This window comes from Hypanus sabinus, chromosome 7 (genome assembly GCF_030144855.1).
Source record: "Hypanus sabinus isolate sHypSab1 chromosome 7, sHypSab1.hap1, whole genome shotgun sequence".
Classification (NCBI taxonomy): domain Eukaryota; kingdom Metazoa; phylum Chordata; class Chondrichthyes; order Myliobatiformes; family Dasyatidae; genus Hypanus; species Hypanus sabinus.
The window spans coordinates 36,026,598-36,052,502 of NC_082712.1; the positions used below are offsets into that span (position 1 = coordinate 36,026,598).

Below are 25,905 nucleotides of genomic sequence, written 5' to 3' on the forward strand. Positions count from 1 at the left end.
AAGTACTTAATTAAGATCCAGGCTGTAAATTCCAATTTTTGTTAAAAATCTGTTTTCATTTCTCAGTTTATTTCAGAGCTGATTGTTGGCAACTGCATTGAGAAAAAATGAATAACAAAGCCAGACTTTAGATCTACGGTGCAGTATTAAGTGTCTTTGTAGTTTAGTAAAATGATTCAAAACTTAAAATCACGCACAATGGTATATTTAACCTTTCTGTTTTTTGATGCTCTATTTCTGAACTTGAAAGAGCCCAATGTGCAGTTAATGGCCAGGTGGACCCTGCCCTCACTTCTACTCATTCCCTAAGTATGGAGGAACAACTTGCGTTTTCTTTATAATTTGTTTTGTTTCCTAGCTTTCTTAAGTTACAGTAAATAACAAGAAATTTGACCTGTGCTCTGGAGTAATGCAATAGAAAAAGACCCTTCATCTTCAAAATCAGAATAGGTTTCAATTTATTCCACTAATCCTCCAGCTCAGTTTAAGCTCCTTGCTATTTGTCTCTCCTGCTCTTGCCTCTATTCTGGAGAATACTTGGTTTGCCCTGTTTTTTTATGGCTATTGCCGCAAGAGTCTCACTCGTGTTGTTTAATAAATATATATCATTGTCAAAGCGTTTGTATCATCTGCTGAAGGCTGATATCAATTACATCTATCTTCAGATAGTTACTAGAGAAAGCAACAAGAAGTTTCTGCCCTTCCAACTAGCAGACAGATGCTATTAATATAATAGTAAGAGAAACTGGAAGGTGACAAAAGATGTTAGGTCCACTGGATTTGTCCCTCAAGAAATTCGACTTGCTCAGCCTAGCGTTCAACTGCAACTTGAAGCTCCTTTTTACATCAATGTCTAGCCTGGTAAATCATTGGAAATGTTTGTCACCTCTTTAGTCAGGATTTTTTCCCTCAAAAAATCAGTTTTAAATGTACATTTTACTGCTTTGAAGGGATGTCCTTTTTTTATTGCTTGTGTGTGACGGGAGATCACCCAAGCTGCTATTTTTTTTTGTAGACTTTTGGTAACTGGTATGTTATTGTTCGATATACCAAGATGCAGCTTTCTCATGCCATCCCTTCTGAAAATCTTTACAAAAGATTTACAAAAATCTTCCCTTCTGTTTTGTACTCATTTACACATGGATGTAAGTTGATTATTTTTGACACTCCACCACATCGAACAATTATTGTTTCTTTGGCTTCTTGATTGCCCTTTGAATCGTTTTATTGTTTTTTTTTTGTGATTCCATATTGATGACATGCAAAGTTATTGTCTTTTTGGATCCTGCCACCCAGATGGAGTAACTGGTCTCTAGGAAATGGCGTACTTGCAAAATAAATATCACTAGTATGTTGTGACGAAATCTTTGGATATATGTTTTTTTTTAAACTACACAGAAACACCTCTTGCACAAATTAAAGTAGTCTGTGGGGAAAATTATATTAATAATTGAATTATAGCTAGCATCATTTGATATTGGGAAGGGATTGGTTAGCAGTTGGGGGAAGGGACTAGAACTTCGGTCCAGGTACAGTTACACATAGTTTTTATTTTGTAAGCTTTATTTTCAGTTTGAATCAGTGAATATTGTTTTATTTGAAGGTTTCTGCAAATAGTAATATAGTTTTCATTACATTGGCAGGTATTTGACTTGCATTTCAAATGATCATAATTTGATCTATCTGTGTCACTCAGTTACTGATGATTATCCATTGGTTGAAGAAGTTCTGAAGCTAAACCAATGAAATAAACTTAAATCCTTAATTATTAGGAGGTTGATTTTTTTTTTCAACCCTGGCAGACCAGACAAAGCCATTTAACAGAGCTGGTGTTATTCCTGTATTAATGGGCTTTGACAGTGAAAGTCCAAACTAACCTGACATTTTAAAGTAGTTTAATGTAACCTATTTTCTTTAGTTTGAGCTGCCTGACAGTGTAATTTTCATCTGTCTTTGTAAACTGTTGTTTCAACACTAAACGTGTGCCTGTTAAACAACATATCAGTTACTATGCAAATCAACAGGCTGCTGAAGTGTACAGGTTTATTTTAGTTTGGGGAAATAACATCAGTCATTGCATCTGTTGTGCCCAAAATAAATCAGTTCAAAGACAAGTGGAGTGGTTATTGCAATTATTTTTTCCAATTTTAGTTTGGTTTTGTTTTTCCTTCCACTAATGTCATTTCTTGAATGAGAACATATGCAGTAATTCTCTTCTGTTCCCGATGGCATGACATAAACCTCTATCCAATCACCGTACACCATGGACTGATAGTACACAAGCCTTGCCATTGACACGCTTCTCTAATGGAAATAATACTAAGTAATATTGCTGAATAGGAACTGTGTAATTCAAATTTTGACACTTAGTATTCATGTTAGGAAATAAGGATCAGTGTTTCCATGTTCTAATGATTTACTCCTTCCTTTCCCCTTGCCTTTGTTTGAAACTGGACACTGTTTGAGATACATTATCGATATATCTTTTTCCATTCCTATTTCAGTTCAGCTACTGAAATGTTCATCCCTGCCTTAATTACCTTGAGTTATGACTATTCAAACAGACTCTTTCTTACTCTCTTTGATACAACCCCTGGTAAACCTGAGGACATCTGCTTTCATACCGACTTTCAAATCCTTGTTACCCAATGACCTTGCGCTCCCGAGCCTACTTGCATGCTGGTCGAGCAGTGGTTCAATTTGAGAGAGAGACAAATATCGCAGATTCTAAAATCTGGAGCAATAAACTAACTGCTGGAGGAACTCCTGGCTCAAGCAGCATCTGAGGCAATGGGGATAGTCGATCTTTCAGACCAGAAACTTCCATCAGGGCTGGGAGAGTATAGAGGGGAGGTAGCCAGTATGAAGAAATGAGGTCACAGGAGTGAAGCAGGACCTGCAGGTGATAGGTGGAAACGAGTGTGGAGGGGCATGATGGGTAGATGAGCTAGGCTGGAGGAGAGGAGAGTGGTGGTAGAGTCAGTGGCTAGAAGGAAACACATGGAAACAACAGAGGGCTGCAGATTCTGGAATCTAAAGTGAAAGCAGATGAGGGGGATGGAACTTGAGGAGGATAGGAGACTCGCTGGTTAAATGTGTGGGAGATGAGCAGATGGAACTTTGTAAGGGAAGGTAAAGTAATGGGGGGGGGGGTGTAGTTGGTTGCTGAGAGAATTTAGATAGATCAGGAGAGAAATCATACAGCTTTTGTGATGTCCAAATAGCTTTTTTGTTTAAATACAAACTAATGTTGAGCTAGAATAATTCTTCTGGCTTCATCAACATTACAATTTAAGAAGGGTGCTGATTATGTGAACTAATTCTGCCCTAATTTGTTCATTTTTTTAGTTGTAAATTGAGCCTTTGTTGACCCCTCCTTATGCACTTACACATTGCATGTTACCTGGTGACAAATTCAATTAGTTTACTTGTATCTGTTAAATATCTAATGTAAGAGGAGTTAAAAGCAAGTTTGGTAAATTAATGAAATGAGTACATGTTATAAAATATTTAAGAAATTACAACTATAAAAATTATACATTTTAAGTACATCCTCTTATAATTTACCTTAAACTGAATTAATTTCAGCTTTTAGCCTGGGGTGTGGAATCTTTCTCAGCAAACTAACATTTATTAGCAATGGTAACGTTGAACATTTGAAGTTATCTTGATTCATGGTTTGATTTATCTAATAATTCTTGTCAGATCTTTTTGATATCCCTTCTGCTTTTCTGAAGTTGCTGGCGTTATGCTTCAGTAGCCACTAGTGCATTTCTGGTGCTTAAACAAGTTGATATTCTCTGTTTAAGATGGAGTACCCTAGCATTCAGGAAATGGCCTAGCTGTTCAGCTGTTGAACATGGAATGCATCTCAATTGAGTTCTTGCTGTATACGTTTATTTCTCAAGTATGTTCATTTTCCAACAGGAGTTCAGGGTAGATATGAATTGTGTTTCAGTTTTATTGTAAAGTTTTGGCAGCATTGCCTGTGAAATTTGCATAGGAAGTGAGTGCAGGTGCTCTCACTTTACATAATTGGGCTTTGATCATCTCCAGTCATTGAATGTCAAGGTAGAGTCCAACAGCAGAGCAGAAGCTTGCTGGTATTTTAGTCTTCACAATGGACATTCTGTTCTCCTAGCTCCTTCATTTCCATGGGGATTTTATTGCTGTAAGGAATGAAAGTAATGTTTTTTTATCATTTCAATTTTAATATGTTGAGGTCCATGCCCCTTAATTTTAACAGGAATTTAGTAGGCAAGTTTTGTTCTGCTAGGTATGTTGTTTGTGGCTGTGTCATTTGACTTGTGAATGGTCTCAGCTGCCAAGATTACTTTCTTCAATGTAGACCTCAGTCCAAGTGTACAATACTTTGTACCCTTGCCAATCCAACAGAAGAACCTCCACCCCCTCAGCCCCTCCCAGGTGAAATATTGCACAGCAGAGATTGTGATTCCACCTGAATACGAATAAATTTCCATTATGTGAACCCGTGGCTGATCTTTATACCATTAAACATGACACTATGTCAATCAGTACAATTAAAATGGAAAATGTTTGAAAGCTGCATTGTGGAGCATCATACAGTCACTTGATACAAAACATTTATAAATGCATTGTCACTTTAGTTTGCAGTAATCTCAGTTGTATTTATATTAAAGACAGAAGATACATCTAGATTATATTTTAAACCTTTTTTGTTCAATCTGTTTAAATAGGGGACCAAAGTAAATTGATTTATATTTTGTTTCAATTGAAAATTAATCTTGCATTAATCTAGTTATTGATTAAAAGCCTGCTGCAGATTAAAAAAAATATCATCTTGAAATAATACAAAATAAACTGAAAGTGACAATTGCAAACATGTTAAGCAAAAGGAAGTTTTACAAAACAGATTGAAGTACTGCCTTTGAAGTGTACACATGCATGTTTGTATGTAATATGTTAGTTTAACTTTTGCTTATTCAGTCAGATATATGTTAATTCACTGTTCATATACATTGATTTGATTGTAACTGTTCACTGTTGTGAAAAAAATACAGTGAGTTTGTGCAGATGTTTCATTGTGATAGATCTATTATCCAGCTATTACAAGATAAATGACTGATCTTTCCAGTTTTCCATGCCTGCAGAAAATTGAAATACGGAGGGAATATCATTTGGGCTGTATGATTAGGGCAGGTGGGATGGCCATTAATTTAGGAGAAGGGAACGTTGGCAGAAAGGGCTGACTTGTACTCTATTATCAATCACATCACACCACTCTTCTCGTGATGACCTAGCACTCTCAGGTTTGTGAAGCGCTAATTAGAATTCATGACAAAATAGATGCAAGGAAACGTTTTGTACCCTTCATAATTTTATAGGAAATTTATTGTTATTAGAGGAACCATTTGCTTCGTGTGATTTTTCCATTACCAGCTTGTCAACTAGCATAGATAATCTGGAGAAAATATGAACTCCATAGATTGGGTGTCACTTTTGTTGATGGTGCATGTAGTTTACCTAGGAGCCCAGCTAATGGCTGAAGTTCTTAGCAACAGCACAGAAAATCAGCAGTCTCTGCTAGAAGAAAAATGAACCATGTTTATTGGGTTAATGCAAAAAAGCTATAAATGAAAAATTGCAATTTCAATTTGATAAGCTTACTGCTGATTTTGTTGGGAGTGAGTTTTATTCCTTCTAAAATCCATTGTGTTCCCAGTGAGAGAGAAATTAAAATTCTTTTTATCTGTGCATCCATGTGATGCTTGTAGTTTCCACAGTATGAATGATTGCTGCCTGAGGAAAAGCTGACAGGTTGAAATTGCACCATATCAGATTCTTTTTAAAGAAAAAGCCACTTCCTTGGCCAAGATTGGCTGGCTTTCAAATCTACCAACAATTAACTGCTCTTAATATCTCAGTGTGATGTAATGTTGAAGAACCTTAATGTAGATGCAGATTTAAAGTTCCAGTTTATCAGGGATATTGTAATCTCCATTTGGATAAGTGTAATATGCTGATTTTGTTTCGCTTCAAACCCAGCCATTCAACATGTGTTTCTTTACAGTGGAAGTACTGCTTTTGCAAAACCAAGTGTGTTTACATGCATTAAGGGAGCAGCAAGTGTAAACAGATTTATTTCCTAAATTTCTGAATTGGTTAAAAATGTACTTGAAAACTACAAGATGTTTAACTGTCTGTTAATATTAGCTGAACTCTTCGCTCAAATGGAAATCCGGTAGCCACAATTTGCTGTAAAAAAAAAATGCATTACTTGATACAAGTAAAACTTTTCATCCATGTAAATCATTGTCATATTAACCAAGAGAAAATATAGTATGTATTTCTTGTTAAAAAGATATTTGAAGACAAATTTTAAAACAGATATATAGCAAAACTCTAATTAAACATTTGCTGAACATAATGGTTAAAAATCAGACTGAGAAATTGTGTTTGACAGTTAAGATGCACTTTAGATTATAAACTTAAGTGTGCACTGAATAAGTTTGTAAGTTGCTGCCTGATTACCTATTTATGCCATTTGAGTTCTAAGAACTTTTTTCCACTCACAAAGTCATTGTGTGGTTACAGAGCAGGAGGGTGTCATTTGACTTGTTAATCCATACTGACTCAACACAAAAATACGTAATTCAACTTGACCTAGTATTTTTCCCTTTTCTCTTAAGGCCCTACAAATGCTTTCCTTTCTGAGGTTTATTAAGCTTCCTTTTGATAAAGTACAATTGATCTTGCCTTTACTTAATATGACAGATATTCCAACCCTAATCACTTAGAGTTTATTTACTCTGTATCATTATTGAAAACACAAGAGTTTCTTCAGCTGCTGGAAATCTATTTTCATTCATTTCATTTTATATCCCCAATTCTTGACCCCCTTTATCAATGGAAACATTCCTGTCTGGACCTTTCATTAATTTATATCTTTTTAGAGTACCCTGTAATCTCTTTGAAGGAGAGTAACGTCCGCTTCTCCATTCTGTCCATTTAATAAAAGTACATCATTAATGGAATCATTTTGATTATCTGCTGCACCATCTTCAGAACTCTTGTCTCTTTTCTACGGTGCAGTACTCAGAATTGGTCTGAATGCCCCATTTGTGGAGAAATCACTGTCTGATGTTCGTAGTGATTTGTCACCAGCAATGGTAAGATAGCCCACAGATAGGAGCTGGAAGAGGCAAAAAACCTCCTTCTCAATGTCAACAAGAGAATGGAGATGGTTACTGACTTCAGGAGAACTAGCACCACTCACACTCCTCTTTAGTTTGGTAGCACAGCAGTGGAAACCGCAAGCACTTCAAATTCCTGGGAGAGCACATCTCGCTCAACCTCTGCTGGTCCCAAAACACATCATACACAGTAAAGAAAGCTCACAATGCCTCTACTTTCAGAGGTTGCTAAAGGGAGCTGAATTATGCACATCAATACTCACAGCCTTCAACGAATGCACAGTAGAGAGCATTCTAACATGCTGCATCACTGCCTGGATGGAAACCGTACTGCAGTGGGCAGGAAGGCTTCACAATGCAACACTGTCATTAGGGCCTACCTACATATTTTCAAAAAGGTGCCGGAAAAAGACCAGTATTATCATGAAGGATTCTAACTACCCTGCTCATGCACTGTTTTGTCCCACTCCCATTGGGGAGGAGACTACGTAGCATCCACACCAGGACCACCAGTAAGGCTGATCAGCACCTCCACCTACTAACCTACCCCAGCACCCCCCCCCCCCACCACCACCACCACCACTTTATCATTTCTTACGAGAGTCACCTTATGTACAAGCACTCCTGTGTTTAGCATCACTTTATGTACACACAATCAATGTATATAAGCTATCTATGTAATTATATTTATTGTTTTTTTTGTGCTGCATTGGATCTTGAGTAACAATTATTTTATTCTCCTTTACACTTGTCTACTGAAAATTACATTAAACAATCTTGAATGGCTTCCTTGCCTTTACACTTTGTGCTTTGGTTTGTAAAGCCCAATATCACGTGCTTTTGTATCTCTAATTTGGCCTCTCATTTTCAGTGGACTATGTAAATATCAGTCTCCTCTTATAAGCACCACAATTTTCCCTCTAGTTTGATTGTCTTCTTTCATTGTTCCCACAAAATATGCACATTTCTCAACCATAAGTTTCATTTTCTACTTATCTACCTATTCCACCAGCTTGTCAGTATCTCCTTAAAGAAAGAAGGCAGGGATGGGCTTTAGAGGCAGAATAAATCAGCCATGATGGAATAGCAGACTAGACTAGATGTGCTGAATAGCCTGTTTCTGTTCCTGTGTCTTATGGGCTTTAAGGTCCATGGCAAGTCTCCTAAGCTGTCTAGTTTTGGGTTACCTGTTAATCTGGGAATTTCCAATTCTATATAATTCATTAAAGAAAAACAGTGGTCCTAGTACTGAACTGTGCTGTATACTGCAATTTGATAAACAAACTATTCACTACTCCCCATTTCCTGTTCCTTGCCCAAGTTTTATGGTTGTATTGCTGCAGCTCATTTTTGTTCCATGGCTTTCAGTCTTAATGAGGAGCCTCTAAAATGGCAGCTTGTGAAACACACTTTAGGACTCAGTACACAATATATCAATTGGATTTCTCTGATTGACCCTTTCTTATTGATTGCAAACCTTCTAAAGTTAGTTAAATATGATTTGCTTTTTGACAAATCCATGCTGGCTTTCTCTCGGTCTGTGCCTTGCGAAGCGATTATTAGTTTCTAGAACTTCGCCTCCACCATGGTTACAGAGACTGGTTTGTGATTGTTGGGTTTAACCTTGTATCAGGTTAACATTTATAATTTGCCAGTCCATGAGCACAATGTAAATTTATTTATGTTAAGAAGATTATGATGAAAGCCTCTGCAGTTTCTCCCTCCTCTCAGCAAACTGAGGCGCATTTGTCAGGTTGAAATGATTTATCCACTTTAGGTGTAGTTGGCCCTTCTAGTACCTACATTGGTTTTTAGCTGATTTACAGTACGAACAGTATCATCGTCCTTCTTGAAGACTGATATGAAGTACTCACTTTCATTACTTTTTTTGCCCTTGTCCCACGTGGATGAATGGTTCTCTCTGTCAATTTGTACCTATATTTAAATCTGACTGACTACTTAGACTATTGGGAGAATTAGGTAAATAACCTTGTGAAGATTCATTTTTATTGATTTTTTTTTTCCTCCTGCTTTGAGCACATATGTGTGTTGGCACAGCCAACTAAACTTGTGAGTTAAGCATGGTTGGAGTTCAACTTGTTTGACATCAAACCAGCAATATCCTACCTACTTTTAAGTGGAAAGTGATGCCTGAGAGCATGGAGTAATTAAATAGGTCTAAATGGGAAATTATAATATGAAGGGGGTTTGTTATGTTCAGTGTTTCTACTTTTTGGGTGTCTGTTAGCAGAAAACTAAATAAAATTAATTAGAATTAGTGTGTGCTCTGATGAATTAGATGAGTTAGTTAATTCACTTCGCAAAGCTCTGTAAGCTGTTTCTCGTGCCTGACACATTCTGTTAACATTCTGGAGCCGTAAATATTATGACATTGAAGGAAGTCAACAAATCCTTGTTGCCCAAAAGAGCTATTTGGGCTAATCTTCCCACTTGTTAGTTCATATATTGTTTCAAGATTTTTTTTCTAGCAGCAATCAGTTTGACTCCACTGTATGTAGAAGAGAGTAAAAATTCTTACCTCCACAGAGCATGAAAGCTTTTTCTTCTCGATCTCTTTGAATCTTTTTGTCAGTTGTGTCTCCTCCAATCACCTTGTTAGAAAATATTAAAGACAGACATGATATTAAAGCATGTTGTTGTTAGAACAGCTTTTGAGCATTTAAGTTTAAAAACAGGTTATTTATCATTCTGGATGAACCACCTGTATTTGTTCTCTCTGGTTTCTGGTTTAATAACCTTGCAAGGTAGTAAATGTCCCAGCTGATCCAGAGAATGAGGAACCATAGAATAAAATAATTGGAGTTCAGTTTAAAATTGGAGTTCTTTTTGTTGGTACATTTGTTTGACACTATCAATGAAAGCATGTCAATAAGAAAAAATGTTTGTGTGTATATGTGTACATATGAAATATCTGTGTGTATGTGTACATATAAAATATCTGTGTGTGTGTATGTGTACATATGAAATATCTGTGTGTGTATGTGTAGTTAGCATTCCTGTACGCAAGCTTTTAAAGAATATGAAAACCAAGCTAATAATTGAACAGCCTTTGTGGGAGAAATGAAAGCTTCTTGGCTTTTGATTTGATGAGAAAATGTGTTTGGGAGGAATTTAAACTAGAATTTTGAGAGTGAAAGATCACTATAGTCAATAAATGCAGCTCCACGTTTATTCTCAACAGGCAATGCATAAAATCCCAGCATGATCAAAACAACGTCTAGAATAATGACTAAAGCTGTATTCAGAGATGTTTTCCTTCTGATAATGTCCACTGTTGTGAATAACATTAAAGATAATGACCTTTTAAGTACAGAGTCAAAATTGAAAACATTTAAAATTATTAATGCTATTAGTCTTACTGAAGCTTCTGGAATATCATCTAAGTGCATGTATCTACTCAAGGTATTATTCAGGGTTTTCATTTGCTTGTATGGTGCCCAGCTAGAAACTGAAGTGTTTAATAGGTGTAATTAACTGTACAAACTTGGTGCAAGTATGATTCGTTGTCATGAAATTAAAAAGTGAGATCTGAATGCTTAATAGTATTTTGATAAATAGTCAGAATATGTAGCAGAAATCTCTGAAACACCAATTCCATGAAGCTTATAAAGCACCAATATCACTACAGTCCTGTTGCTGCAAATACAATCTAAAGCACAGATTCCCAACCTGTTTTGTGCCGTAGATCCCCACCATTAACCAAGGGGTCTGTGGACCCCAGCTTGAGAACCCAAAGTCTGCTGGCATGCTGCCTCATCCAAGTTCAAAGTAAATTTACTATCAAAGTATCTGCTGTACATGTCACCAAATACTACCCTGAGATACACTTTCTTGTAGGCATTCACAGCAAAGCAAAAGTACAATAGAATCCATGAAAAACTATACACAAAGACTGAAAAATTGCCCAGATACAAGACGGAGTAATAATAAGTAAATAATACTGAGAACACGAGTTGTAGAGTCCTCGAAACTGAGTCCGTAAGTTGTGTTCAGTGATCAGTGAGTGTTGTGAGGGAAGCTGCTCATGCTGGTTCAGGAGCCGAATGGTTGAAGGATAATAACTTTGTGGATTCAGAACTGGTTTGCCCACAGAAGGCAAAGCGCGGTGGTAGACGGGTCATTTTCTGCATGCAGGTTGGTCGCCAGTGGGGTGCCTCGGGAATCTGTTCTGGGACCCTTTTTCTTTGTGATTTTTATAAATGACCTGGATGAGGAAGTGAAGGGATGGGTTAGTAAGTTTGCTGATGACACAAAGGTAGGTGTTGTGGAGGGCTATCAGAGGTTACAGCGGGACATTGATAGGATGCAAAACTGGGCTGAGAAGTGGCAGATGGAGTTCAACTCAGCTAAGTGTGAGGTGGTTCATTTTGGTAGGTCAAATAATGATGGCAGAATATAGTATTAATGGTAAGACTCTTGGCAGTGTGGAGGATCAGAGGGATCTTGGGGTCTGAGTCCATAGGACGCTCAAAGCAGCTGTGCAGGTTGACTCTGTGGTTAAGAAGGCGTACGGTGTATTGGCCTTCATCAATCGTGGAATTGAATTTAGGAGCTGAGAGGTAATGTTGCAGCTATATAGGACCCTGGTCAGACCCTACTTGGAGTACTGTGCTCAGTTCTGGTTGCCTCACTACAGGAAAGATGTGGAAGCCACAGAAAGGGAGCAGAGGAGATTTACAAGGATGTTGCCTGGATTGGGGAGCATGCCTTACGAGAATAGGTTGAGTGAACGTGCCTTTTCTTCTTGGAGCGACGGAAGATGAGAGGTGACCTGATAGAGGTGTATAAGATGATGAGAGGCATTGATCGTGCGGATAGTCAGAGGCCTTTACCCAGGGCTGAAATGGTTGCCACAAGAGGACATAGGTTTAAGGTGCTGGGGAGTAGGTACAGAGGAGATGGGGTAAGTTTTTTACTCAGAGAGTAGTGAGTGCGTGGAATAGGCTGTCGGCAACGGTGGTGGAGGCGGATATGATAGGGTCTTTTAAGAGGCTTTTGGATAGGTACATGGAGCTTAGAAAAATAGAGGGCTATGGTTAAGCCTAGTATTTTTAAGGTAGGGACATGTTCGGCACAACTTTGTGGGCCGAAGGGTCTGTATTGTGCTGTAGGTTTTCTATGTTTCTTAACTGTTCTGGAACCTTGAGGTATTGGACCTAAGGCTTCTGTAACTCCCTCCTGATGGTAGCAGCGAGAAGAGAGCACAGATGATGGGGGTCCTTGACGATGAACACTGCATTCTTGTGGCAGTGCTCTTTGTAGATGTGCTTAATGGTGCGGAGAGCTTTTCCTGTGATGAACTGGGCTGTATCCACCACTGTTTGTAGGCTTTTCCATTCTTGGGCATTGGTGTTTTCTTACCAGGCTGTGATGAAGCTGGTCAGGATACTCACCACTTTGCATCAGTAGAAGTTTGTCAGAGTTTTAGATTACATGCTGAATCTGTACAAACTTCTTAAAGTGGGGCTAGAGAGTTTGCTTATATCACTAAAGTAAGCACTTTAATTTAAATATATTAAATAATTTGACTCTGGCTTAGTGCCTTATTCTGAGCGGCCTGCAGTTCATTCCAGTCTCCAGACTGGAGAAGCCGCCATTGTTGATGTGCATACAGTTCTGAAAGTAATCTGATTGTCAGAAAATCAAGTTTACAGAATATATGGCAACTGATATAGATTGTAATAATTCTTTGTCATACAGTCTATTGCCAAGAGAGTTTTGATTCTCGGATTTACTGAGTGAAAATTTCCGAACACACTTTATCCTGAAAATAAAAATGAAAAATGCTGGAAATATTTCAGACAGCATCTGTGGAAAGAGAAACAATTAATGTTTAAGACCTTGCAGGGTGCTGCCTGATCTGTTAAGTCTATTCAGTAATTCCTGTTTTTATTCCAGACTTTCAGAATCTGCAGCTTGTTTTGATTTTCACATTCTGCCTTGATGTGCGCTCTAGTCACCTAGTCATCTCAGATTCAGCTAAAATTGTATGTCTTGAAACCATTTCAAGTGATTCTTAGTGGAATTACACAGCCCAAGTAATAATTTGGCATGCTTTCCGATGGTCACTTTATATGTGTAACCTCTATGAATAAGTTTTTCAGCCACTGGCTTTGAACCAAGGTGAATTGCTTGCTTTACCTTGGAATATCCTTACTAAGGATAGTATCAAGTTTTTTTTTGCATCTCGGGAAGCAAACGAAGTGTGAGGATACAAAATTAACTAGAAGTCCAGAGGGGCCATGAACTGCCTGTCTCGAGATCTCTGAGGGGAGTAAGTAATACAGGAAGATGAGCCAATTCAAGAGAGATGCAGGCTACTTCCAATGGAGACATGTAATTTAAGAACAAGAGCTGTTTAGCGTGACTAAGGCTAGCATGCTGTGTACAATCCTGGTCACTACATTTTCAAAAAACAGTATTGCAATGGCATGGGTAAACAGAAGTAAAAAAATATTAAAACTGCAGATACTAGAAATCTAAAGTGGAAATGCTCAGCAGGGCAAGCTGCATCTGTGGGAAGATGAACAGTTAACTTTTCAGATCAAAGGACTTTCGTCAGAAAGTGTCTGATGAAGATGTGGGATGACCTGAGCATTTTTGGAATTTTCTATTTTATTATGGATAAATGAATTTACATGAACATTGCCAGAACTGGAAAATCTTAGCTAATGAAAAGGTTTGGGCTATTTTCTTTAGCACAGAGGAGGCCTAGGTGGGAACTAATTGATGTGTATGCTACTTGTTAAACTAGTTAAAGGCTGTTCATAATTCTTGTCTGTATTTAAGTGGCACCTTGTAAAATTATGTCAAAGTGGGAATTAATTGAGTCAGTAGGAATTGGAGTTATTTAAGGTCATTTCTCATCTAGTTGTAATTAAAACAGAAAATTGAGAAGCTATTAGAAGCCATTGGAAATGTCAACTAGAAGCATGTATCATCTTTTCATAATGTTAAAAATTATCATCCTGTAATCTGCATTGTTCTAAAAGGGGTTTGGGGTGGGCAGGGGCAAAAGATGCAATTACTCAAACCATTTTCGTATTTCCTTATTGAAGGCAACATCCTGATAACTATTTTGTCCCTACTCTTTAGCTAGCTTAGTTCTCTTCTACCATATGAAGTCATTGAGGACATTGAAAGGAATCATGAGCACCATTTACATAAGATCATTTTATCTCTCTTATCACTCTTTAATTTGGACAAAATGGTAGTGTTAAGGGCTAGCATAAGACTTCGCAGCACCAGCGACAGGGGTTCAATTATCGCTCTGTGTGAGGAGTTTGTATATTTCTCCCTGTGACCATGTGGGCTTCCTCCAGGTCCTCCAGTTTCCCCCTACATTCCAAAGATGTAATGGTTTAGTAAGTTGTGGGCTTGCTAAGTTGGCACTGGAAGCATGGCGACACTTGTAGACTGCCCCTAACACATGCTCGGATTGTGTTGGTCATTGATGCATTTCACTGTATGTTTTGATGTTTCCATGACAATTAAAACTATTCTTTTTTTGAATAGAGAAATCCACAAGAACATAAGGCCATAAGACATGGGAGCAGAGTTAGTCCATTCAGCCCATCGTGTCTTTTCACCATGGCTGTTTTATTATCCCTCCCAACCCCATTATCCTGCCTTCTCTCCATAACCATTGATGCCCTGACTGATCAAGAACCTATCAACCTCTACTTTAAATATGCACAATGACTTGACCTCCACAGCCATCTGTGGCAGTGAATTGCATAGATCCTAGCTAAGGAAATTGCCCCTTGTCTCTTTGCTGAATGGATGCCTTTCTATTTTGAGGCTGTGCCCTCTGGTCCTAGACTCGCACACAATAGAAAATATCCTCACCACATTTACTGTATTTAGGCTTTTTGATATTTTGTATGTTTAAATGAGATACCCCTCGCCCCAACACATTCTGCTAAGCTCCAGTGAGTGGAATGAGAACAGAGCCATCAAACACTCCTCATACATTAATCTTTTATTCCTGGAATTATTCTCGTGAACCTCCCTGGACCCTCTCTGATGCCAGCACAGCTTTTCTAAGATAAAGGCCCCGAAGCTGCTCTCAAAACTCCGTGTGGTCTCAGCAATGCCTCAAAAGTGTCAGCATTACATCCTTGTTCTTGTATTGTAGACCCCTGAAATGAATGCTAACATTACATTTGCCTTCTTTGCCACTGACTCAACCTGTAAAGAATCCTATACAAGAGCTCCCAGGTCTTTCTGCACCTCCGATCTCTGAATTTGCTCCCTATTTAGAAAATGGTCGATTCCTTTATTCCTCCTAGCAAACAAAGTGCATGGTCATACATTTCTCTGTATAAGTCCTTCTGCAGACTTCCTGCTTCCTCAACATTACCTGCCCTCTGCCTATCATTTTATCTTCTGCAAACATGACCACAAAACCATCAGTTCTGCCATCCAAATCATTGATATATAATGTGAAAAGAAGTGTTCCCAACACCGACCTTTGCAGAACACCAATACTCACTGGCAGCCAACCAGAAAACGCCCACTTTATTCCCACTTTTTATCCTTCTGCCAGTCAGGCAATCTTCTATCCACATTAGTATCTTTCCTATAATGCCATGTGCTCTTACCTTGTAAGCAGCCTCATGTTCAGCACATTGTCAAAGGCCTTCTGAAAATCCAAATAAGCAACGTCCACTGACTCTTCTTTGTCTATCCTGCCTGTTATTTCCTCAAAGATTTCCTGCAGATTTCTCAGGGAAGATTTAAATCTTGCTGACCTAGGCCTATTTTATCATGTGCTTCCAAGTACCCTGAAACCTCATCCTCAAAGATGGACTCCAGCATCATCCCAACCACTGAAGTCAGGCTAACTAACTTATAATTACCCTTCTTCTGCCATCCTCCTTTCTTAAAAAGTGAAGTGACATATGCAGTTATCCAGTCTTCTGAAACCATTCCGGAATATAGTGATTCTTGTAAGATCATTACTAATGCCTCCACAGTCTCTTCAGTTACCTCTTTCAGAGTCCTGACAAAGGGTTTCAGCCGGAAACGTTGACTGCTCATTTCAACGGATGCTGCCCGACCTGCTGAGTTCATCCAGCTTGTTTGTACCTCTTTCAGAACCCTGAGACGTCCAATTGGTCCAAGTGACATATCTATCTTAAGACCTTTCAGCTTCCCAAGCACCTTCTCCCGAGTAATAGCAACTACACTGACTTCTGCCCCCTGACATTGTTAAATTTCTGGCATACTTAGTGTCTTCCACAGTGAAGGTCTACACCAAAATACTTATTAAGTTTGTTTGCTATTTCTCGGTCCCCATTACTACCTCTCTATCATCATCTGGCAGTGGTCCGATTTCCACCCTCGCCTCTCTTTCACTCTTCAGGTATCTGAAGGATCTTTTGGTATCCTCTTTTATATTATTGGCTTGCTACCCTTCATATTTCATCTTTACTCTTATGGCTTTTTTAGTTGCCTTCTGTTGGTTTTTGAAAGCATCCCAATCTTCTAACTCCCCACTAATTTTTGCTATATTTATGCCCTCAATTTTGCTTTTATGTTGTCTTTGACTTCCCTTGTCACCCATGGTTGTTTCATTTTCCTTTCAGAATACCGTAGATTCCGGACTACAGAGCGCACCTGATTAAAAGCCGCACGCTCTAATTTTAGAAAGAAAATCAATTTTGTACTTGTACAAGCCGCACCGGATTTTAAGCCGCAGGTGTCCCACGTTGTAATATGAGATATTTACACAGAAAGATATTACACGTGAGGATTTTTTAATTTTTAATTAAATCCGAATGGTAAAATAAACAAATACATATTGCAAATGCTTTTTTTCGAACAGTGCCTGTAACACAGCTACTTTTAAATATACATACGTATCGGTAACACACAAATTACGTTGCGTATACTTTTTTACTGAACAGTGCACAAACAACATTCCAATATCTCCTGACGACTGGTAAAAAAAATATATATACTGCAGCCTACCAGGAAAAGTTATTGATCGCCTTCTTCATCTTCCTCCTGCGCACTAAAACCATCAAAGTCCTTCAGTGTCCGAATTGAACAACCTCAGGATCTCGTCACTCACTTCAGTCTCTTCGTTGTCGCTCTCACTTGAGCGCACGCGGTCCTCTTCATCACGCAGCAGTCCAGCCTTTCGAAACCCGCTGGTGATGGTGGATGTTGTGACACGGCTCCACGCATTTAGGATCCACTGGCAGACTTGAGTTAAAGATGCTCTTCACACGCGTCCTGTTTTGGTAAAGGATTTCTCGCCGCTCGTCATCCAAGCCTCCCACTCAACGGGCAGCGCCACTTTAAATGCCCGGTTCACGCTGATGTCCACTGGCTGCAAATACTTCGTGGTGCCCCCAGGAATCACAGCTGGAACTGAGTTTGTACTCTTGATGGCAGCTTTCACTGAACTTTCATTGTCAGCCGCTTAAAAAATCACCATTGGTGGAAGCTTTAGTCCGGATGCTGTGCAGCTCAGAACACAAGCAAAATGCGTTCTCTCATGGCCACTTGTTTTCAGTGTGATGGACGAGTCACCTTTTTTATTAACAGTCCGAGTGAGAGGCAGGTCAAACGTCAAAGGTACTTCATCCATACTTATGATATCATCTGGCCCGATGGAATTCTCCGCTATCTTTGTTTGAGTGAATGTGCGGAAGTTAGCAAGTTTTTCCTCGTGGTGTTGGGAGGGAGCTGCTGACACAGAGTCGTGCGTACCCTGACGGACAGGCCTTTTCGTCTCATAAATCTAAAACACCACGATGGCCCACCTCTAAAATCTTCGATTTTCATTCTGGTGGCGATTGCTTTAGCCTTCAGTCTGATCTGCACGGTGGAAACACCGCGGCCGCCTGCTCTCTGTGTGTTAACCCAGTCTTCAAGAAAGTTTTCAAGTTCGGGCCATCTGCTATGATTACCTCTGAAAGCTTTTGTCGTCTTTTTGCATTGACTCAGTTCTTCACGCTGGTGTCTCCACCGTCTCACCATCGATTCATTTATGCCAAGATTATGTGCAGCAGCTCGATTTCCTTCTTCAACCGCCAGATTGATCGCCTTTAACTTAAAAACTGCATCATATGCTTTTCTTCGAGTGTTTTCCATGTTGATGAGGGTGAGTACAAATGACTGATTTACAATAATCTAATTGTGAAAGTGCGCTTGATTTATCGTACAATTTCATTGGACCTCTGTGAACTCATCAATTTTATTGGTCTACTGTTACGAGGCAAAATGTTTTTGGCGGCATGAAAAAAAAACATGCATTAGCTGCACCGTAGTATAGGCCGCAGTGTTCAAAGCGTGGGAAAAAAGTAGCGGCTTATAGTCCGGAATTTACGGTACTTTTTCAGCTTTGGGATGTATCTATCCTGTGCCTGCTGATTATCTCTGAGAGATGCTCTGTTTTATGTACATACACTCTCTTCTATAGCATATAGCTACTTCCCGTTTAGTCGTTCCATTCTGATTATATTTATTTTAAATCACTTTATCTGCATTTTTTTAACTACAACTCTAACATTTACTAAAATTGAATGCTATTTGCTTTGTATCGTTTTTATCTGGACTCTTGGCTTTAAAAATCTGCTATATGTTCCTTCATAGATTTCTGTTTTTGCACAAGTTCTTATGAATTGAGTTTGCATTTTGCTGTTGCTGAATATTTTTAAAGTCCTGTTCTTTTCTAGATATCTTATTATTTTTGGATGTCTTCCACAAGTATTTAGATATTTCATTAAGTTCTGAATGGCTTTGAACACTTAAAAATGTTCATATCGACATGCTTCCCAAATCTGTGTATCTGGAGCTTTTTTAATTCACAGTTAGATTTTAAAGATTTTTTTTCTTTGCAACTTAATTTATGTTTCTGTTTGATTTAACTTAACTTATGCTGTTTGTAAAATTTGTTTAATAAAAACTTGGAGAAAAGCTATGCATGTTGACTCTGTGGTTAAGAAGGCATACGGTGCATTGGCCTTCATCAACTGTGGGATTGAGTTTAAGAGCCGAGAGGTAATGTTACAGCTATATAGGAGCTTGGTCAGATCCCACTTGAAGTACTGTGCTGAACTCTGGTCGCCTCTCTGCAGGAAGGATGTGGAAACCATAGAAAGGATGCAGAGGAGATTTACAAGGATGTTGCCTGGATTGGAGAGTATGCCTTATGAAAATAGGTTGAGTGAACTCAGCCTTTTCTGCTTAGAGTGACGGAGGATGAGAGGTGACCTGATAGAGGTGTACAGGGTAATGAGAGGCATCGATCGTGTGGATAGTCAGAGGCTTCTTCCCAGGATTGAAATGGCTAGCACAAGAGGGCATAGCTTTAAGGTGCTTGGAAGTGGGTACAAAGGAAATGTCAGGGGTAAGTTTTTTACACAGAGAGTGGTGAGTGTGTGGGATGGGCTGCCAGCGGCGGTGGTGGAGGTGGAAATTATAGGGTCTTTTAAGAGGCTTCTGGATAGTCATGGAGCTTAGAAAAATAGAGGGCAATGGGTAACCCTAGGTAGTTCTAAGGTAAGGACATGTTCGGCACAACCTTGTGGGCTGAAGGGCCTGTATTGTGTTGTAGGTTTTCTATGTTCTATGAAACATTTTCATGCCTATGATGATGCTCTGGACAGTGATATATTTTCAAAAATCTATTCAGATTTCCCTTCACTCATGTTGTTTTGTGTTGTTTGTTCACAGCTAGTAGCTGGAAGTGTTGTAATGTCATTTGAGGAAGTCTGCCCAGAGCGAATTGACCTGATTCACAAGAATTACCGCAAGCTATGTAACTTATTGGTAGATGTGGAGGAGTGGGGACAGGTCGTGATAATCAACATGCTCACTCGTTATGCCCGAACCCAGTTTCTAAGCCCATGGAAAGAGGTGAGTAAAGTGTTGAGAAAAGAACTGTCTTTTTAATTGCCTCATACATGTTTGTTTGCAAGTTGGTTGACTGCTTTGTGAATGTTAGAGGGCATGAAGTGATAAATTGAGTATCGAGTTGTTTGTGATTATGAAAATGATTAGTTTAAATTTCAGTCACCACTGGTTACTAGTAAGTTACATAATGAAAAGAATACCGTAGTTAAAATTACATTCTCATTACTTGACTCTACAAAATATGGTGTTCTCAATATCCATTTCTGTGGATGATTTCTAAACGAAACTGAATTATCCAATATTGTCATCAGTTGAGTCTGAAGCATTGAAGTACAGTTTGATTAAATATTGGCAAAGCTGTGTGGATGTCTCAGAGTGGCTGCTGAATATTCTCAAGAAGGAGTGTGGGCAACCATAGATCTTGATGCACATTGTGGCACCAATAACAAAGGCAGAAAGGGGTATTAAGTCTTGTGTAGTGAGTATAGGGAGTTAGGGGAGAGGCTAAGGAGTAGGACTTTAAGGTAGTGCTATTCAGTGTAGGGATAGGATATTACAGGTGAATGACTGGCTGAGGAAGTGGTGCAGGGGCAGGGTTTCAGATTAGATCATTGGGATCTTTTCTAGAGAAGATATGACATATACAAAAAGATTGGGTTACACCTGAACCCTAGGGGGGCCATTATCCTTGCGGGCCATTTACTAGAGCTGATGGGGAGGGTTTAAACTAATTTGGTAGGGGGATGGGAAATGGAGTGATGGGGCTGAAGATGGAACAGTTGGTAGACATGTTGATGCATTGTGTAGTGTGACTAAGGAAGGACAGACAGATGATAGGGCAAAATAGCAGTCAGTGGAATGAGCTTAAGTGCTACTAAGGAGCAAAATAGAAAAGGGTGATGAACACAGGACTTGAAGGCATGATATTTGAATGCACGTGGTATATGGAAAGTAGATAATCTTGTACGGCGTTTAGAGATTGGCAAGTATGACGTGGGCATCACTGAGATGTGGCTGAAAGAAGATCATAGTTGAGAGCTTAACATACGAGGATACACATTTTACTGAAAGGACAGTAGGGTAGGTAGAGGGGGTGGGGTGGCTCTGTTGTTAAAAAATAAAATCAAATCCTTAGAAAAAGGTGACATAGGATCAAAAGATGTAGAATCCTTGTGGATAGAGTTAAGGAACTGCAAGGGTAAAAAGACCCTGATGGGAGCTATAGACAGGCCTCAAAACAGTTGCCAGGTTGTGGGATACAAATTATATCAGGTGATAGAAAAGGCATATAAAAAGGGCAATGTAATGATAGTCATGGGGGATTTCAGTACCAGGTAGATTGGGAAAATCAGGTTGGTGCAAGATCCCAAGAGATGGAATTTATAGAATGCCCACAAGATGGCTTTTTAGAGTAGCTTGTAGAGAGCCCACTAGAGGAAAGACAGTTCTGGATTGGGTGTTGTGTAATGAACCAGATTTGATAAAAAGTAAAGCGGGAGGCAGTGATCATAATATGATAGAATTTACCCTGCAGTTTGAAAGGAGGAAGATAAAGTTAGATAACTTTAGATATAATGTTAGATAACTAAGTTAAATTAATTACAGAGGAGTAATGGGGCTTACCAAGGTATGAGAGAGGAGCTGGCCAACTTTGATTGGAAGAGAACACCAGCAGTCATGATTGCAGAACAGCAATGGCTGGAGTTTCTGGGGGCAATTCTGGAGGCACAGGATAGACACATCCCAAAGATGAAGAAGTATCTTAAAAGGAAGATGAGGCAACCATTACTGGGATGGGAAATCAAAGACAACATAAAGAGCAAAAGAGAAGGCATATAATATAGTAAAAACTAGTGAGATGTTAGAGGAATGGGAAGCTTTTAAAAACCGATGTTAGGCAACTAAAAAAGCCATAATGAGAAGTAATGAAATATGAAGGTAAGCTAGCCAATAACATAACAGGATACTGAATTTTTTTCCAGCTCTATAAAGAGTAAAAGAGAGATGAGTGGATATTGGAACACTAGAAAATGATGCTGGGGAGGTAGTAATGAGGGCCAAAAAAGTGGTAGATAAACCTAATAAGTATATTGTATCATTCTTCACTGAGGAAGACACTAGCGATATGCCAGAAGTTCAAGAGTGTCGGGGGCAGAAGTGAGTGTAGTTGTTAATACTAAAGAGAAGGGTTTTGGGAACCTTATCTGGAGGTAGATAAGTCATCTGGACTGGATGGGTTCTGAAAGAAGCAGCTTAAGGGTTTGTGGATGCATTAGTAATGATCTTTCAATAATCACTGGTTCCAGAGTTGTGGAAAATTGCAAATATCATTTCACTCTTTAATAAGAGAGGGAGGCAAAAGAAGGAAAATTAATGGCCAGTTAGCCTAACTTCAGTGTTTCAAAGATTTTGGAGTCCATTATTAAAAAGAGGTTTTGAGGTACTTGGAGGCACATGATAAAATAGGGCAAATTCAGCATGGTTTCTTTTTTGTATTTAATATTTCAGTAATATTTGAGTAATATTGTAAGTATATTGTTAGATTAAGCATTCTTCATTTGTTCAAATAATTCATATGTAAATGTAGGTGAATGGCCTATGTCATCACACCACCACGTCATATTTTCATGCTTCACCACAAGGAAAAACAAAGTGTACTCACATCTTCCAACTTATGTTTTTCCTTTGATTAGTTTTATGTTTTGGAGTGACAAAATGTAATAGTGGTGACAAGTAAGTTTTAAGCAAAACCTAGATGACTACCTACCTGTTGAAGCACTGTGAGAAATAAAAAAAAATGCACATGGGCTTCTTTGGGAAGGGACTGAGATGATTGAATTTTTAAAAAGGCAGAAAATGGGTGAATTCATGCATTCATAAACAGTGAGTATTGGGTGATAATGGTTACAAATATTAAAAAAAGCAGAAGTGGCTGGCTATATTGGAAAGATAGATACATTTAATGGCACAAAAGATGTCTGGCTGATGTATACTGAGGAAATTGTGCATTATTTTAAAGCTAATGGAATAGCCGATGAGAAACAAGTGCCAGTTTTACTGAGTCCATTAAGTGGAAAGGTTTACAGTTTGCTTAACAGTTTGACTGCTCCAACCAAACCAGGTGAAATGAGCTTTGCTGATATCATGAAAATAATGCAGGAACATTTAGACCTGAAACCTTTGTTGATTGCAGAACACTTTAGGTTTCATAAGCAGAATTGAAAGGAAGGGGAGTCCATTTCTGCTTGTGTAGCTGAATTGAAGAGAGTCTGTGGCATTATCAGTTCCGTGATAGGCTTAATGTTGCACTGAGAGATCATTTAGTTAGTGGAATCTCACAAAGAAGCATTCAAAAATGGCTCCTAACTGAAGCAGAATTCACATTTAAAAGAGCAGTTGAAATCTCTGTACAAGTGGGAACAGTAGACAGAGATGCAATTGAGTTGCAATCAGGAATGAAAGTGAGTGTGTACAAAATTGCGAAGTCTAAGCAGAGACCAGCCTGGCTGAACAAATTGTATTACTGTGGTAGTGGTTCACATACACCAGACCAATATAGATTTAAAGATGAAAACTTGCATAAAATACAACAAAGTAGGACACATACAAAGAGCATGTTGGGCTGACAGGAAAGAAAAAGGTCAGAAGTCAAGTTGCAGTTTCAAAAAGAGCTCCAATCTGCGTGGTGGGCAAATGATAGCATTCATTTCAAGAGGATTAGAATATAAAAACAAGGATATAATGCTGAGGCTTTATAAGTCATTGGTTGGATAACGCTTGGAGTATTGAGAGCAGTTTTTGGGCCCCTTATCTAAGAATTATTGTATCAGCTCATGTAACATTAGCATGATCAGTAAATTGTAGATATAATAATCCAAAAATAATTGTCAGTACTGTTGAGAAGAGATTGAACTTTTAACCAACCTTCCTTGAAAAAAACAGATATTTAAGCTTTGCTTACCTTTCTTGAAATTAGCCCTTTCTTTCCATTTCATAATTTTTAAAAACTCGTAAGGCAAACATAATAAATTTCTGTTAAATAACAGGCTTAAGCCAAAATTGGATTTAATTTTTCTGAAGGTAGGCTCACTGGGTTTAATTTAAATAATAGTTTAAATTGATTTTAATTAATGAATTTACAACATGAAATTTATTGACAATTTTGAATAGTAAAGTTAATAAAAACCATAAGCCGAAGTAATATGAATAAAAATATAGCTGAAGACACAATTTTACAAGAGATTGAAGAAGTATTTTCTTACTTCATGATCAGGCTCAAATATAGGCCTAGCATGTGAAACTTATGCTTGTTGTTTGCTGCACAAATACTCAATTCTGTGTTGAACTTGAGATAAGCACACACGGATTTCACCTTTAACTGAAATGAGACGATTTTCATTGCCCTTAATGCTTGTTAAACACAAAAACCTTGCTCACACATGTAAGAAGTTGAAAACTGCAGTGAGTCCATTCAATGTTCGGAAGCACACTTCATATTCCTCGTCAGCCTCCCATCCTCCCCTCTGTGCAATAGAGTGCTCAGCTATTATCAACGGCCTCCCCTATCTCGAGTCAACCAAATAAACATGGTCTGGTCCTACTGCACACTGCCATCCTGGTCTAAGGGACCTCTAACTAGATTGCTAATGGGGCTGCTTGGTCATTGCCCACCACTGCGAGCGCTAGCATCACATGTTGTGCTAAGTTCAAAAAAGATGTTTAGTTTTTTTCCAATTACAACCTCTCACAGACCCCCTAGTGACTTCTCACGGAACCCCAGTTGAGAAGCCCTGCACTAGAGTTTCGAAAAATAAGGATGATCTCATTGAAATCTATCGAATATTGGAAGACCTAGATAGAATGGATGTATTGAGGATGTTTCCTACAAAGGATGAGTCTAGGACACAGTCTCAGCTTAGAGGATCATCCATTTAGAATAGAGATGAGGAGGAATTTCTTTAGCCAGCAGCTACTATATCTGTGGAATTTATTGCCTTGACACGATGGCTGTGGATGCCAAATCATTGAGTATATTTAAAGTGGAGATTGATAGGTTCTGGGTGGTGTTAAAAGTTATGGAGAGAAGGCAGGAGAATGGGATTAAAAGGAATAAGAAATCAGCCATGGTGTAATGCTGGAGAAGACACGATGGGCTGAATGACCTAATTATGCTCCTAAATCTTATGGTCTTATGAAATGGTTGAGCCACTGTTATTGAAAAAACTACCTAATAAATGCAATTGTACAATCTGTTTATGCTCCCGCAGCTTAACACATCATTCCAGTTTACTTGGATCCTTTGTTTCAAGTTTATCTGTTCTGTCCAATTCCTGTCCATCATTTTGTATGGGTTGAGGTTCATGAACCTTTCAGAAACCTGATGGTGGAGTGGAAGAAACTGTTCCTGATTTGTTAAGTCTGGGTCTCAGGCTCTTGATCCTCTTCCCCGATGGGAGTAACGAGAAGAGGGTACTCCCAGGTGCTGAGCATCCTGAATGGTGGATGCTGCCTTCCTGAGGCACTGCCTCTTAAGAGTGGCCTCAACAGTAGGCTGGGTTTTATGAGAAATCTTGTCTTTTATCTGAAGATAATTGGGACAGTTTGTGGACATTAGGGTTATATGGTATGAAAAGTAACCTGGATCCTTAAGGCCTTAAAGTATTGGTGCAAGAACGGATAGACAATCCATTGTTGGACTTGGAGCAACAAACACAAAATGCTGGTGGAACACAGCAAGCCAGGCAGCATCTATAGGAAGAAGTACAGTCGATGTTTCAGGCCGAGACCCTTCGTCAGGACTTGGATACACTTAATTAGGAAGGAGTGAATCATACTTAAC

The 25,905-nt window shown here is 38.7% G+C and overlaps 1 protein-coding gene across 2 annotated transcripts in view; it reads left to right on the forward strand.

Moving 5' to 3' along the window:
* The window catches only part of ap3b1a (adaptor related protein complex 3 subunit beta 1a), a 251,519-nt gene that overhangs the window by 52,215 nt on the left and 173,399 nt on the right, over positions 1 to 25,905 (forward strand). For both annotated transcript variants that reach the window (XM_059974482.1, XM_059974483.1), the window contains exon 7: positions 19,887 to 20,069. In XM_059974482.1, the coding sequence (XP_059830465.1) occupies positions 19,887 to 20,069 (183 nt within the window). The remainder of the gene's footprint in view (positions 1 to 19,886; positions 20,070 to 25,905) is intronic.